The sequence below is a fragment of the Musa acuminata genome, chromosome BXJ3-3 (genome assembly GCF_036884655.1).
Source record: "Musa acuminata AAA Group cultivar baxijiao chromosome BXJ3-3, Cavendish_Baxijiao_AAA, whole genome shotgun sequence".
NCBI classification, from domain to species: Eukaryota; Viridiplantae; Streptophyta; class Magnoliopsida; order Zingiberales; family Musaceae; genus Musa; species Musa acuminata.
The window spans coordinates 38,079,319-38,093,421 of record NC_088351.1 but is presented as its reverse complement, the minus strand read 5'-3'; the positions used below and the strand labels follow the sequence as shown (position 1 = coordinate 38,093,421).

The window sequence follows — 14,103 nt, the reverse complement described above, 5'->3', positions numbered from 1 at the left end:
ACAAGATATTATATAAAAAAATAGAGTGTATTGAGAAACCAATTTCATTGAGCAAGTCGATTGTTTCGATTCAAAATATCATGCAATCGAAACTGAGGTTTAATTATATATTAACCATTGTAGTGGGTTATCTTTGGTATTTTATATTTTTATATTTTTTAAAAATTATATTAATATTTTTATAGTTATAAAAGTGAAACATCCAGATTAATTTATCCTGGCATCATCGGTCTTATCAACAAAAATATAAAAATAAAAGATAAAATAAAAATTTTAATATTCTAGTTTGTGATAACATATAATATCGATGGTAGTAGACGATGATACCACTAAAGGTTACGGGTGACTGTTGTGGATGAAGAGAATAACGACGAAAAATGAGTATTACTTTGCATTCGCATTGACATCAACGTAGTTACCGAACAATGAAAGGGCTATCGATGTAGATGTCAAGCGGCGTCGCTCGGTGTCTATGTCGATGTCGACTCAGATACAGAGTGGCCCTACTTTTCACCGTCGCTCTCCTCCTCCATAATAGTCCCAAGGGGTACTATCGTTCATTACCACAGATGTTGTCCATCACTACTAATTGAAACGTTAAAATTATCTTTTAATTTTTAATTTTATATTTTTATTAATAAAATTGATGATTTTAAGATAAATAGATCTATATGTTTTACTTTCATAACGAATATCCATATAACTTTTTAAAATATAAGTATCGAGATGCTAAAATAGATAAGTATAAAAGTAATATATAATTAGCTCAAAGTCCGATTCTTGATTTATCTATTTAATTGGTATTATCAGATTCTGATAACTATGATTCAAGGAAAATATTTAAAATGAAAGTTCTAGATACTTTTGCTGATATCAAGTCTTGTTGACGGATAGATTCAAGGATCATTCACCTTATGAGAGGAACCTTGAATCCTTATGTGAGCTGACACAAATGAAGACGTGTGACTACTCTCCCCATGCTTTCTTTCTCCTCCGTGTAGTAGTGGTGGGTCTTATGCTTCCCTTCCAACCCAACCAAAAGACACTCTCCAACAAATCTTTGCATGACAAGTACTTTAATTCCTTTAGAATTTCCCCTTTTTATTGTACTTTGAGATTCGTAAAATGCTTTTGGAACAGTACTAACCAAATCGATACGTATTTGTTTGTGATCGACTCCACAAACTCGTGAGATTTCAAACGAAATATTTGTTAGTTATATTACGCGCAACAATTCAAAGCACAATAAGCATACCATTTTCCACTATATATTTATCGACCCAAACCAAAGCCGTTGGCGGCATCGCGGTGGGCGATCGAATTAGAAGCCTTTCATCGCCGGGACGGCGACGATGAAGAAGAGGGCGCCCTCGTCGTCGTCGTCGCTGGCGTTGGCCGCGTTGCCCGTCGCCCGAAGCAGGCTCCGGTTGGGCCTGCAGCTGATCCTGTGCGTGTCGGTGCTCGCGTGCACGCTCACGCTGATCCGCATCTGCTCGAGATCGCCCTCCCCGGTCGACCTCGTGGAGGTGCCCTTGCTCGCCCCTCCCAAGATCGCCTTCCTGTTCCTCGCCCGCTCCAATCTCCCGCTGGATTTCGTCTGGCACACCTTCTTCCAGGCATCGCCATCGTCAAGAATCCCTTTCTCCGGTTCTCTTCTTTGATGCGATCTAGAGTTTTGCTGTTGGTGCTCTGTGCAGAAAGCCGAAGAGGAGAAATACTCGATATATATCCACTCGGAGCCGGGCTTTGTGTTCGATAGGACGACGACAAGATCGCCGTTCTTCTTTGGCCGTCAGCTTCAGAATGGCATAAGGGTCTTGCAATCCTCTCTGAGTTATTATTTTATCATTTGAATCTCGAGCAGAATTTTGATGTTGTGGCATAGAGGTTTTGGGGTTTGCAGGTGGTGTGGGGTGAGGCCACTATGATCGAAGCAGAGCGGTTGCTGCTCGCTGTGGCCCTCAAGGATCCGGCTAACCAACGGTTTGCCTTGATCTCCGATAGGTAGTGGGTGTTTCTCGAGTCGTTCTTGGAGATTAATACCATTTTTTTTTTCATGTCTATCCCATGATTTTTTGTTTTTGTTTTATGATATGCATTAAACAAAATATATTTTAGGGCTTATGTCTGATCGGAAAATGAAGCATGTGGTCTGTGGAAATGACGTTCTTATTTCCATGTGGTTTCTTATTTAATTTTTCAGTTATAAGCTTGTGAAATGTCTAGCACCAACTCTTTAGGAATCTTTTCATTTGTCATTTGAAAGAATCCTACTCCCTAGTTTTGATACTCAGTCTTAAGTAGAACTAAAACAACATCTGCACCAATATTCACTTTATTTACTTGCTCATGTGTGTCCTGTTCTCATGTGCGGCAATGAGATGCAAGCTTTGCAAAAAGAGAAACAACTAGGTTAATCAGGTTTAGAAACCCAATTTTTGTTGTTGCATCAAATTTTGACAGTATAGACATGTATTGCTAACCCAAAAAAAGTTACGATAGAAATTTAACTTTTGTAAATAAATGTTGAACCTACGACATGGTCTTCCTGATTTTGTTGATACCTGCCGTATGCCATTACTCTAAAATCATAGTTTGGATAGTTCGGAATATTCCTATCAATTAGTTAGAAAGGTCTTTGATTGACCTCTACCTTATGCTTATTGTAAATGTTAAGCAATGTGATTTGTCCCCAAGTATTGGTTACAATAGTTTTTTTTTTTTAAAGAAATCTAAGAGAAAAAGCTAGAAACATACTTGAGAAAAGAAGAGCAATGAAGGTAGAAAGGATATCTTATGCATATTTTTTTTCTCATTGAAAGCTAATCAACACAATTGTCAAAATCCCCTTAAATTTTGGAAGACATTTCTAAACACCAAAAGTTATTCTAATTTCTAACTAAACTTTTTATAGGGCCTTCTTCTATAATAACATACTACAAAGACTGCATATCAACCAAAAATTTTTTTTTTGGGGTAAGAAAAAGCCTTATTGACTGAGTCCTAATTTCCTAATATTTCAAAAACATTGATTGAATGTTGAATGTTCAACCCTAAGTAAATCCATTGTGGATCAGTAGCTTGTCTATCATCTGACTTGGAAGTGTATCCCATTGTTTTGATTGGATAGTTATTTGGGTATATTTTGGGATTCTAATCAGTCATTAGTAATCATACTTTTGCTTGTATACAGAAGGATAAGTTTGTGATTCTGTTATATGAAGTTTTGGTGGATTGTCATATCTCACATGGTTGCAGTCCTATAAGAGTTGAGGCTTTATAGCTTCCTAATTTATCTCAATTTAGCATGGCATATCATAGGTGTGATGAATATATATTATATGAAGCCCTAATGGATCTTCATGACTCGCATAGTATATAACTCCTATAAGAGTTGAGACTTGTGAACTTCAAACTTCTATGGATCTAGCATGGTATGTCATAAGTGGTGCATATGTGTTTTGATAATTGAGGCTTGTTCTAAGGTAACCTGAATGGTTTGTTGTTGTTTTAGTGCTACTACAATTCTATAAATACATTCATATAAAATTGCATGAAGAAGCTATTTCATTTTCCATGTAACTGCCTTTAATCTAATTGGAAATAGTTATTTCACTGGACAGACAAAAAGAAAAGAAGAATCTGTTGTCTTAGTATTTCCAAATATGTTCAAGTTAATGTTATCCCATATATTTTTTTTCGTTGGTTTCATAGCCAAGCAATTATTACTTTCAACTGATTCCTTTTTCTTCCCCACCTTATAACAGGCCATTTTTAATTTTTTTGATGTCTTACAACTTTGATGCTCTGAAATCACTTCCGATGTTCTTGGCCATTTTAATTTCTGATTCATTGATTTTATATGGCAGCTGTGTTCCTCTTTACAACTTCAGCTATATATATAGCTACATGATGTCTTCTTCAAAAAGTTTTGTGGATAGGTAGGCTACCAAAGGGTTATTTTTCATATTGTTCTTATGCTTTGACATTTTTCAATGTAGACATGGAAAAGACTAAGCTATATGGTCATTCTTCTAGCTTTCTTGACAGGAAGGATGTACGTTATAATGCCAAGATGTTTCCTACAATACCCAAGGACAGATGGAGAAAAGGATCCCAGGTTATCATATTCATAGCTGTTGTATTTTGATCTAGAAACATCAGTAGGTTTTTTTTTTTTTTCATTTAGAAGACAAGAAATCAACTTTTGTTCAATTTTTAAGTTTTCATCATGTCTTTAACTACATTAACACTTTCCTTCAGTGGATAACCTTGGTTAGAAAGCATGCTGAGACTATTGTGGCTGATACTATCGTTTTTCCAGTGTTCAGTAAATTCTGCAAGGTAAGGAGTAAAATTATGTACATGGTTCAGATTTTTGCTTCTGATGTCTTTTGTGGACCTTTGGTGATAAATTTTTATCTAATTTGAGGTATCTGTGAACTTGTGCAATATGAGTATCTAGCTTTTTACTCTAAATAAGAGAAAAAAAAATGAAAAATGAGATTTACATATCGATAGCCCTTAATTGTACTCATCTCTCTGACACAGATATTATGTGCTGCGTAGTCAGACTCAGAGTAGTCTGTTCTTGGAAAATCTCAAGCTTGATTAATGTAATCACTATCATGGATTTTTCTATCGAGCAAAGGGTTCAGCATAGATATTTTTAATCTAAACAATTAATTTTTCTCTTCTAGTAAAGCAGTCAAAATTCAAATGCCATTTAGCTTCGATAAATATGCATTCCAAAATTGTTTTAGCACAGGTGCAATTAGGGATTTTAGTTGTTAGCTGTTGTTATTTTTTGGTTAAAGAACAAAGGCAATAATTGTTATCCACAGGGACTTGTTTCTTCCTCAGTCTCAACCTTGTGTTGCTTTCTGGAGGTTATCTTTGATGAATTTACATCAGCTATGCAAATTTTGGCACATCATGTTCTTCGATAAAGGGGAGAGCAACCTAAACTCCCTCTAAACTTTTTACGTTTTAGTACTAATTAATTAAATTGAAAATAGAAGTACTCCTGGATCTAGTATTGTTGTGAATTGATTCATTTTGAGCATCAATAACTGGGTAAGATATTTGAATGAAACTAGGAAGATATTTAGGTCATATTCTGACTATTTATTGGACAAGCTTATGTGGGAGGACATCTTGTAATTTGAAGTGTACAATTAAAACATTATCCTACCTTTCTTAGCACGACCATAATCTAATAGTAGTATTTAATCGAGTTAATTACATATTACCCCCTGTAATTAGATCTCTTTAGCATCTCAGTCTCTAGACTTAAAAATTTTATATTAGAATTCCTATAGTTATGAAAGTGAAATATTTAGCTTCATTTATCCTAATGTCGTCGGTTTTACCGACGAAAGTATGAGAACGATGAGCAAAAAGATAATTTCAACGTCCCAGTTGCGTTTTTGGTGGTGACGGACAGCGGCGTCGTTGGGGTTCGCAGGTGACTGTTGTGAACGAGGAGCAGCGGCGAGAGATGAGGCGCCGACGTAGATGTCAATGCTCTGCATCTACGTTAGCATCGCTCGGTAATTGCATGGTGTCGATGCAGATGCAGAACAACGTTGTTCTTCCCCGCATCGTTATCGACACCGACGCAGATGCAGAGCGACGAAAGGGTTATTCTGCATTTGCATCGACACCGATGCAGTTGTCGAGTGACACTGACACAGATCCAGAACGTCAACATCTGCGCCGTCACTCTCCCTCCTCATCCATAGTAACCACCCGCGATCCCTAGCAGCGTCGTTGTTTGCCACCATAAAAAACGTAACTAGGACATTGAAATTACCTTTTTTCTTATTGTTTTCGTATTTCCATTGATAAAACAAACGATATTAGGGTAAATACAGCTAGATGTTTCACTCTTATAACTATAGGGATTTCAATGTAAATTTTTGAAGTCTAGGGACTGGGATGTTAAAGAGGTATAACTTCAAGGTTTAATATGTAATTAGCCCATATTTAACCATTACTTGTAATTTTAAACGTTTTATTATGAGATAAAAAATAGTTTTAATATGTGAATACTGGTTCAGTTAGGAAAATGGATATTTTTCATTTTCTGTTATCTTATTTTAAATGCTGACTTTTGAGGATAATCGGATAGCAAAAGGACATGTTGTCTCAGTATTGCTAAGGAAATGACTTTAGGTAGATTACCCTAATAAAACTTTGTTTAAAGTTATAATGACTCGGGCCTGATGGGCTAACTGGCCTATCAACTTCGTTTAGTCTAAACCACTGACCAAAATGCTTAAGCTGAAGTTGATAGTAGTACACTCATCAGACCCTTATAAGCCAATCTTAATCTTGCCCACTTTCGATGTGGGACTAATAAGGGGTGTTACAATCACCCCCACTTAAAGGCTTGACGTCCTCGTCAAGCCCCACCATAACCCAGATCAAACCCTAGCATAGTGCATGTGAGGCGTAGCCCAGTGGTGGCTCCACGCCGTGACGAGTCCTCTGACTCCGTCTACGGGTAACCCTTTCCTACTCGAGCCCCCTCACCATATCCAAATGCTAGGTCGACTCTGATACCAAATATAATGACTCGGGCCTGATGGGCTAACTGGCCTATCAACTTCGTTTAGTCTAAATCACTGACCAAAATGCTTAAGCTAAAGTTGGTAGTAGTACATTCATCAGACCCTTATAAGTCAATCTTAATCTTGCCCACTTTCGATGTGAGACTAATCAGGGGTGTTACAAAAGTAGTATGTGCTGATTTAAAACTAATTCATGCCTCTATCTTGTTGCTATGACAACTTTGTGTTTGTGGCTTCAAGATTGCAGGGAAAAGCAAAAAAACTCCGTAGACCTAGATAAAATTTATTTTAAGCCAGAAAATAATTGTTTTAATCAGTTAATGATGGACAGGTTCGCATTTTTACATGATAAGGTTTCATTGGCTTAATCACAGGAGTTTGATTGCTAAATGGTAGAAGAAGTGACAAGGTTCTTGCTTGTAGTTTTTCTGTTTTCTATCCAATACGAGTGTAGATTGTCTGGTAGCTACCTTGTTAGTCTGTTTTTTTTTTCCTCTCTCTTTCTTTTATCCTTTCATTCTAGGCATCTCGGATTCATTTTATACAAGTATAAAATGGCTTGGTCCTTAACTTGCATCCTGTAGCCAACAGGTTACATCTTCAGAATCTGCATACTATTCCTAAATATAGTTTTACTTTTGCAGACAGCATTTATTCTATTAATATCAGTTGCTCTAAAAAATTCAGTCTGCAATACACAAGTTCCCTTTGAACTCAGATTTCCAAATACAAGAGCTTAATGTTTGCCTAGCAAAATTAGCAAGCCAATTTGGCAGCATACTGAACATAGCAAACTCTTATCTGGTCTTTGCTACTAGTTTCAATCTACTTGTCATTCACTTTCAACATTTTTCGCTTTTTAAACCATTAGACTCTTATTGTGCTTGTTCCTTTGCAGCGGCAAACAGGACTAGCACTTGGTGCAAAACAGAATAATGTGAGTAGACTCTTCCATTATCCTTCTAATTAAAGGATAACCTCGTAAGATAAACTTATAATAGTTGTCGTTTGTAGCTGTGTAATATATCTGGTGTTTCAATTCCACCACTCTCTTTTCAATTTGCTACATTAATTTATGATATGTTAATGATGTCCATTAAGTTGTTGCTTTCATATATTGACATCATTCTGAATGTTATTCAGGCAATTTTTTTGTTTAAAATTTTTGAGTTGTAAGATTACTTCAAAGCAAATATATGAAACAGGCAAGATACTTTCCACAATTTGCAGAGTGCTGATCATGGCAAGGAGGTGTAAATATAGATTAACATAAAACATTCTTTGAGAGAAAATGGTGATTATATATATTTTTTCAAGTCCATCTGCTACATTTTAGCTAATACCTTCCTCAGTTGGACATTCTACTTCTCTATCGACACCTGATGATCTAATCTGCCATGGGCTTTGTCAATTTCAAGGAGCTGTTACATTTGTAGGGTCTGTAAATTAGAAAAATAGAAATTCTAAAATATAGTACAGAGGACAGAAATTATATTAGGGTTTCTTGGAGACCACAAGACAAATCACAAGAGGTCTGGTTCCTTCTCTTGGAGATTCTCTTCCTCTCGATTATTCCCTGTTGCTTCCTTCTATCTGCTCAACTCATGGCAGCCCGTTGGCATCCATATGCAAATTTGGTTGTCTTGGTTTCTGCAAAGACTGTCCTTTGTGTGCTTGGCTCTTATAAACTGGATCCATTCAAGTGATTTGCTTATGCAGAAAGGATGGGTTGCTGCTCCTTGCCCCAGTTGTTCTGTGGCAGTAGAATCATTTGATCACATCCTGTTTCCAAAATCTACAATAAAACAGTCAGTCATGAGGCCTCATTCAAAAACCTATGGTGATTTTCGCTCCCAGAAAGTTAACATTATTAAAAAAATAAAACTTTCTAGTTTCTAGATACTTTTTATTATGGCCTCTGTTTAAATAATGTGCAGTGGATTAATCCCCACTGCACTGCATTTTATTGTGCCTTGTTGCTTGTATTACATAACTTTTTATTCTTTTTTCCTTTAAAAGATCTTTCGTTTTCTTAATGAACAAGTTGGATAGCCTCTCTTCTCTCATATATTCTCTTTCACCAAAAGAACTAGCTGCCACATGCTTTTGAAGAGAAAAATATCTTCTCTTTTTGACAACGAAGCAAATATTTTTACGAGAATTAATTAATAAGTTGATGGTGCGTGACCTATAGAGAATAGAAGTTATTACTAGAGAAACTTCAAAAGGTACTATTACATTGGCCATGTTGTAGGTTTTACCCATTAAAAAAAGGGTATGCCCAGTGAATGAGGCTCCCACCAATGCGGGGTTTGGGGAGGCTCAATGTATGCAGCCTTATCTTTAAATATTGAAAAAGACTATTTTCGTAATTTGAACTCTGATCTTTTAGGATGCAAAGGGGCAACCTTACTACTGTAGCAAGGTCCGTCCTCTAAAACATTTTACCCATTGATGGAAATATTTTTATGATAAATAATTGATAAGTTGATGGTGCATGACCTAAAGAGAATAAAAGTTGTTACCAGAGGAACTTTAAAAAATATTTTTAAGACAATACTTTGAGATATTTTCACTCAAGTTAATATCAAAGAACATGGATAAAATGAACATCCAGTATTTTCGTCAAAAGCTTGATGATCCTGTAATCATGTGAGCTTCGGAAAGTTTCTGAAGATAAAAAGGTGCAAAGCTGGAAAGAGATGTCATAATTCAGGGTCTTCATATTCAACTATTAAAAGACTGCAAAAATAACACCATGTGGGAATTCTACAATTATTGATTTACAAGTTAAGACATACCTGTGGGACAAATAAAATTTATAATGATCAGGTACCTAAGCTGTTTGTTTATTGATGAACGAGATCTTGTAACGTGTAGATACTTTATTTGAGAACAAGAGTACTGGAAGGAATGGATACATCTGCATCTATGAGTTGAGATTGCTAACAAGATCTCACTATGAAGAAAGCCTCTTAACATGGGCTTGTTGGTTAGTGTTCTGACATTACAGAACTTCTACTATCTTGGACTCAGATCTAATCATAATGCTTATAATCTCATTGGAAAATAAAAAAGAGCACACATTTTAAAATTGTCATGTTTGTGCAGTTAACAAAGCTTTGTGTTTTGTTATATTTCTTGAATTGAAATTTGTCTGCATTTTATCAGAAAGCCAGGTGTTCAAATCTGAGTTCGCTCATATGTTGTCCACCTTTCACGATGTCATAAACATTTTTAAAGGATGAATTGTTTCAAAAAATGATCTTTAAGCTTGGACGGATGGTAGTAATTTACCATGAGGGATCTCTCAATAGTCATCCTTGATTTATGTTTGTGCAGAAAGAAGCTGCCCAGAAGGAACATGATTGTATACCAGATGAACACTACGTGCAAACATTACTCTCTGTAAGATGATTTGATTTGGTTTTTTAATTTATTTTGCTGGCACAATCCTGCATTTATTATCTGTATATTGCATCTAATCTTCATTGCACAATGGGCATTTCGACAGGAGTTCTACTTGGAAAGCTCTATAAAATGTTTCTTCTTTTTCTTTTGTTCTGATTATTAGCTTTTCTTTTTCTAGATGAGTCATCTTGAAGATGAACTAGAGAGAAGAACTTTAACATATACATCATGGAACCAATCTATAGATACGAAGGACAAAAGAAGTTGGCATCCTATGACGTTCGAGTTTCCTGATGCGAGCCTGGAGCACATTATGGAAATAAGGGTTAGTATCATCTACTGTTCATATTTACATATCATAGTGCAGTGCATTTTTTTGAATTTTCTTTATGTGAGAAAAGCCTATTTCTTCACTTTGCAGAACATTAATCATGTCTACTATGAGACAGAATATCGAACAGAGTGGTGTCAGTGCAATGGCACTTTCGTACCGTGCTTCTTATTTGCAAGAAAGTTTTCCAGGAGTGCTGCCATGCGCATTCTGAATGAGGGTTTGCTTGGACCATTCGATGCGGGTGCTTTTTTGTTCACTAACTCCTAATTTCGTGCTAACTCTTGGAACGGGTAGCTTAATACTACAGCCATTCTGCAAGTTCAATGATGCAATCAGATCATTTCTTCACACTCGGAAAACCGATCATGATGACCTGTGGAAGTTACAAATGAATGAAGAACCTGTCACCACCCTCATATATTAGCAGGAAGGCGACCGTTGTCTTGAGACTGATGCCATACGAAATCTGAAAGAGAAATCATTGGACTGATATGAAAGAAGATGCAGGTCTGCGTAGAACCTACAAAATGGCATCGTGGGTAAACCCTTCCCTCAAAATGTAAAGGTATCTCATAGTGAAAATTTGTGTGACTGATGTTTAGCTTACAAAGAGCGAATTTTCTTGTGGCTTATACAAAGTGTTTATTACTAACTAGTTTTAATTTAAACCAACTACAATTTTTTTTTCCATACAAGCAAACAGATACTTCTTCCAGTGTACATTTACTATTTTAATTTCAGATGCTTGTTTTTCACTTATATGGGTCAAAGTTTCATGGCAGAATGGACTCAAAATGATTTGAGATATTTACCAAGCTCCAATTTCTCTTCTTTAGAAGCAGAAGGATGGAAACCTGATTCGTTTTGAGAAATTACAGTGGAAGCAGTGGAGCAATATTCATCTAATATCACCAGTTTCTGCACTCAAAACATCAGATAGACTGAGCTGCCAAGGTAAGATTACTCCTTTACTATTTGCATCAGATTATTTTTGCGTTAACAAAAATAATCTTTTTGCTTGCAAGGACAAGATACTCTGCATGGATACTATGTGAGCTTATGCATCTTGCAATTTGGGCCATTTTGTACATGGAAACAACTAAGATAGCTTGAAATAAGTAAGTAGGAATAGGACAGATCCTACCTATTAAGTTTGGTAGGACTATAAAGAAAAAATATATATTATCCTATTAATTTTAATTAATGATCATTCCAGCTCTCTATTTTCTCAATTTTTCTCTCTGCTCTCCACTATCATATCCCAACCTTCCACCTTAAAGAAACCATCCTGACTAAGCTGTCAATGTATACATGTATCTTTCAGAGAAACATGTATGAAAGAATGAGGTGTACCAAAGAAAAATGGTTTTGGTACTTCCCTCCTTTGTGACCCTTCTAATAAAAGAAAAAAAAAAGCAAGTTATAATTCAAGGATCGGGATGACAGTGCTATATAATTCATGCCACATCGATATGGAAGCAATTAAACATGCATCATGGAAAGCCTAGAAAGCCCTGTGATAAAGCCCTTGAATCTTATTCCACGACTCCTCCCTCTGCATCTTCAGCTGCATGTAGAAGTTGCCAATGAAAGCCTCCGCCTTGGCAAACAGCTCCTGCTTGCTGAGCTCTCCAGCCTCCTCCTCCTCCTCGTCCTCCTCCCACTCTTTACCCGCACTGTCTCCCTCGAATCCACCGATGAAGAAAAGGCTCGGCTTGGAGGGGCAGCGCTTGAGCGTCTGCTCTCCCGGCGCAACTTTCGCGGACTTCTGCCCCACCGGCTTCTGCTGCGGAGCCCGTTCACGCGGGTTGACAACCTCAGCCACATAGTTAGCTGCGTCAACGGGTGCAGCACTTCCGGCGGTGGGAGCTGCCGCGGTGTTGTGTGCCTTCTTCTCCTCTTGATGCCTGGAGATGGCGTCGAGGAAGCCGGCCTCGACACCTAGAGCAACAATAAGGATGTTGAGAAGGAAGTAGAGGTAAGAGGTTCTCAGGGACGAGGATATGAAGGGGAAGAAGAGGAGCAAGAGAAGGAACGCCCCCTTCGCCACTTGCGACCTGGGCAGCTTCTCCATGGCTAGTCACTCAGGTGTGAACAGTGGTAGTGACATGGATGGAAGCGTGGTGGGACATTTATAGGACAAAGATGAATACTTGAGAAGGTCTTGAGGCTTAGGATTAGCCATGAGCGCTGGAGATATTTATTTGATTGCTGTTGAGGGTAATGGTTTGCATGGGGAGGAGGAGGATAAGGGTCGGTGGGAACATTCCATCACCTTTTGGAGGAGCAACTTCGAGCTATTCACAACCAGAAGTGGAGAGAGCTTTCGGGGTATCTTTGTTTTCTCCTGGCTGTAAGCTGGGAATCCATTTCTTCCTTCTCCTGCCTCCCACTTGCATGGTTTGGGATAGCGGAATGTGCTGCTTCTTGTCTTCGACTTTGTATCTCCTTGGAGGATATGTCGAAAGGTTTTCCCATGGGAGTAGCAGTCACTTGACCCACCACCTTTGACAACTTCGAGAACCAACTTGTGTATGCTGAGTACACCTCAGAAAGCTAGTGAGTCATCAGGTTATGCGAAGAAGTTACATGTTCTCAGGTGAATTTGGTAAGGTAAGAGATCTGTTTCCGACGGTGGGTCTATTGCATTAGCTCTTCCTGTCTTCCATCCTCTCATTGATCTCTCAAGTGGATGAAAAATAGGCAGAAGCTAAGGACTACTTGAAAGAGGAAAATTATTCCTCATGGATCAGAGTGCGAGTTCCCGTAAGTGATTGGTGATGGATCTCACCACTCATAAAACACAAGAGTAACACCCTGGGTAAAAATTTTACGGTGGCCTTCAGGCTACATCAATCCACTAAAACTATTGATTGACTTCTTCTTGAGATTAATAATCTCTGATTGTCTTATTTGCAAGTATAAGATGTATGGTTATGTGATTCTCTCTTTTTTTTATCCTCATAAATTTTAACACGAATCTAAGAATGTTTTTATAGCAAATTTAGAAAATTTTGTAATACTTTGGTTTCGACTTAGGAATTTTGAATTAATAGGTTAGACTTAACATATTAGGAAGTTAGACGTATTATTAAGTTGGATCATTATAATTGGTATCAAAGATATTTTAGTATTAGAGCATGGTACAATACTTAGTAAGAAACGACTATCCGTTGATAACATTAGACGACTATATTTGAACTATGTTAAACTTTAATAAAAAATATTTTATTTTAATACTTTAATTTAATCATATATTAAAAGTAAACAGAGATTAAAATTGATATAATAAGTTAATTATTATTATTTTTAAATTTAATAATTATTATTCATTACATTAGACATCGTACAAGATAAGAATGTCTCAACAGAGATAATTACTATTAATTTAAACTTGAGTATTAATTTTATCAACAATTTAGGTTTATCAAGTTACCAAGTCAATTATATCTATTTTAGATATAAAATTTGTTAGAAATGATCTTAAATCAAAATGATCAGTGGATCATTCAGACGACCACTAAAAGGTATATAGATATAGCAAAGGACGACGAGTATGTGGGCGTCCAATTTGCTTCACCTTTCCACCCTCATCGAGGTCAGCAAGAATCGAAGAGGCAAGAAACAAAAAGTGACAGGGCATTAAGATGGAAGCAAAGATGCAGTCCTTTATGCTCTGCATCTTCTTTTACCAGGGACCGATCATGTGTGGGCTAAATTTGATGCACGAATCCTCGCCTTTGGCGTCGTTGTAGGAGCAAAGGATAGAATAGCATGTGCCCC

General features: G+C 36.9%; 2 protein-coding genes across 3 annotated transcripts; one reads left to right on the top strand and one right to left on the bottom strand.

Annotated features, from left to right (window-relative positions):
* Positions 1-1,223: 1,223 nt before the first annotated feature.
* Positions 1,224-10,992, top strand: LOC135581192 (glycosyltransferase BC10-like). 2 transcript variants are annotated; one of them, XM_065140924.1, is made up of 10 exons: positions 1,224-1,616; positions 1,698-1,814; positions 1,904-2,004; positions 3,870-3,941; positions 4,051-4,120; positions 4,264-4,344; positions 7,474-7,512; positions 9,918-9,983; positions 10,165-10,311; positions 10,408-10,992. In XM_065140924.1, the coding sequence occupies exons 1-10, from the start codon at positions 1,353-1,355 to the stop codon at positions 10,585-10,587; spliced, it is 1,137 nt and encodes a 378-aa protein (XP_064996996.1). In that variant the 5' UTR covers positions 1,224-1,352; the 3' UTR covers positions 10,588-10,992. The 2 variants fall into 2 exon arrangements, with proteins under 2 accessions (XP_064996996.1, XP_064996995.1); XM_065140923.1 differs by having other exon boundaries at positions 1,226-1,616; positions 4,039-4,120.
* Positions 10,993-11,719: 727 nt separating this feature from the next.
* LOC135632387 (uncharacterized) lies at positions 11,720-12,488 on the bottom strand. The gene has a single exon (XM_065140925.1). It carries the CDS (start codon positions 12,392-12,394, stop codon positions 11,825-11,827), a length of 570 nt encoding a protein of 189 aa, XP_064996997.1. The 5' UTR covers positions 12,395-12,488; the 3' UTR covers positions 11,720-11,824.
* Between the last annotated feature and the right edge of the window lie 1,615 nt (positions 12,489-14,103).

Coding starts and splice junctions, on each gene's coding strand:
- LOC135581192 (XM_065140923.1), top strand. CDS start 1,353: ATGAAGAAGAGGGCGCCCTCGTCGTCGTCGTCGCTGGCGTTGGCCGCG. Junction 1,617..1,697: donor TCTGGCACACCTTCTTCCAG/GCATCGCCATCG, acceptor TGCTCTGTGCAG/AAAGCCGAAGAGGAGAAATA. Junction 10,312..10,407: donor AGCACATTATGGAAATAAGG/GTTAGTATCATC, acceptor TTCACTTTGCAG/AACATTAATCATGTCTACTA.
- LOC135632387 (XM_065140925.1), bottom strand. CDS start 12,394: ATGGAGAAGCTGCCCAGGTCGCAAGTGGCGAAGGGGGCGTTCCTTCTC.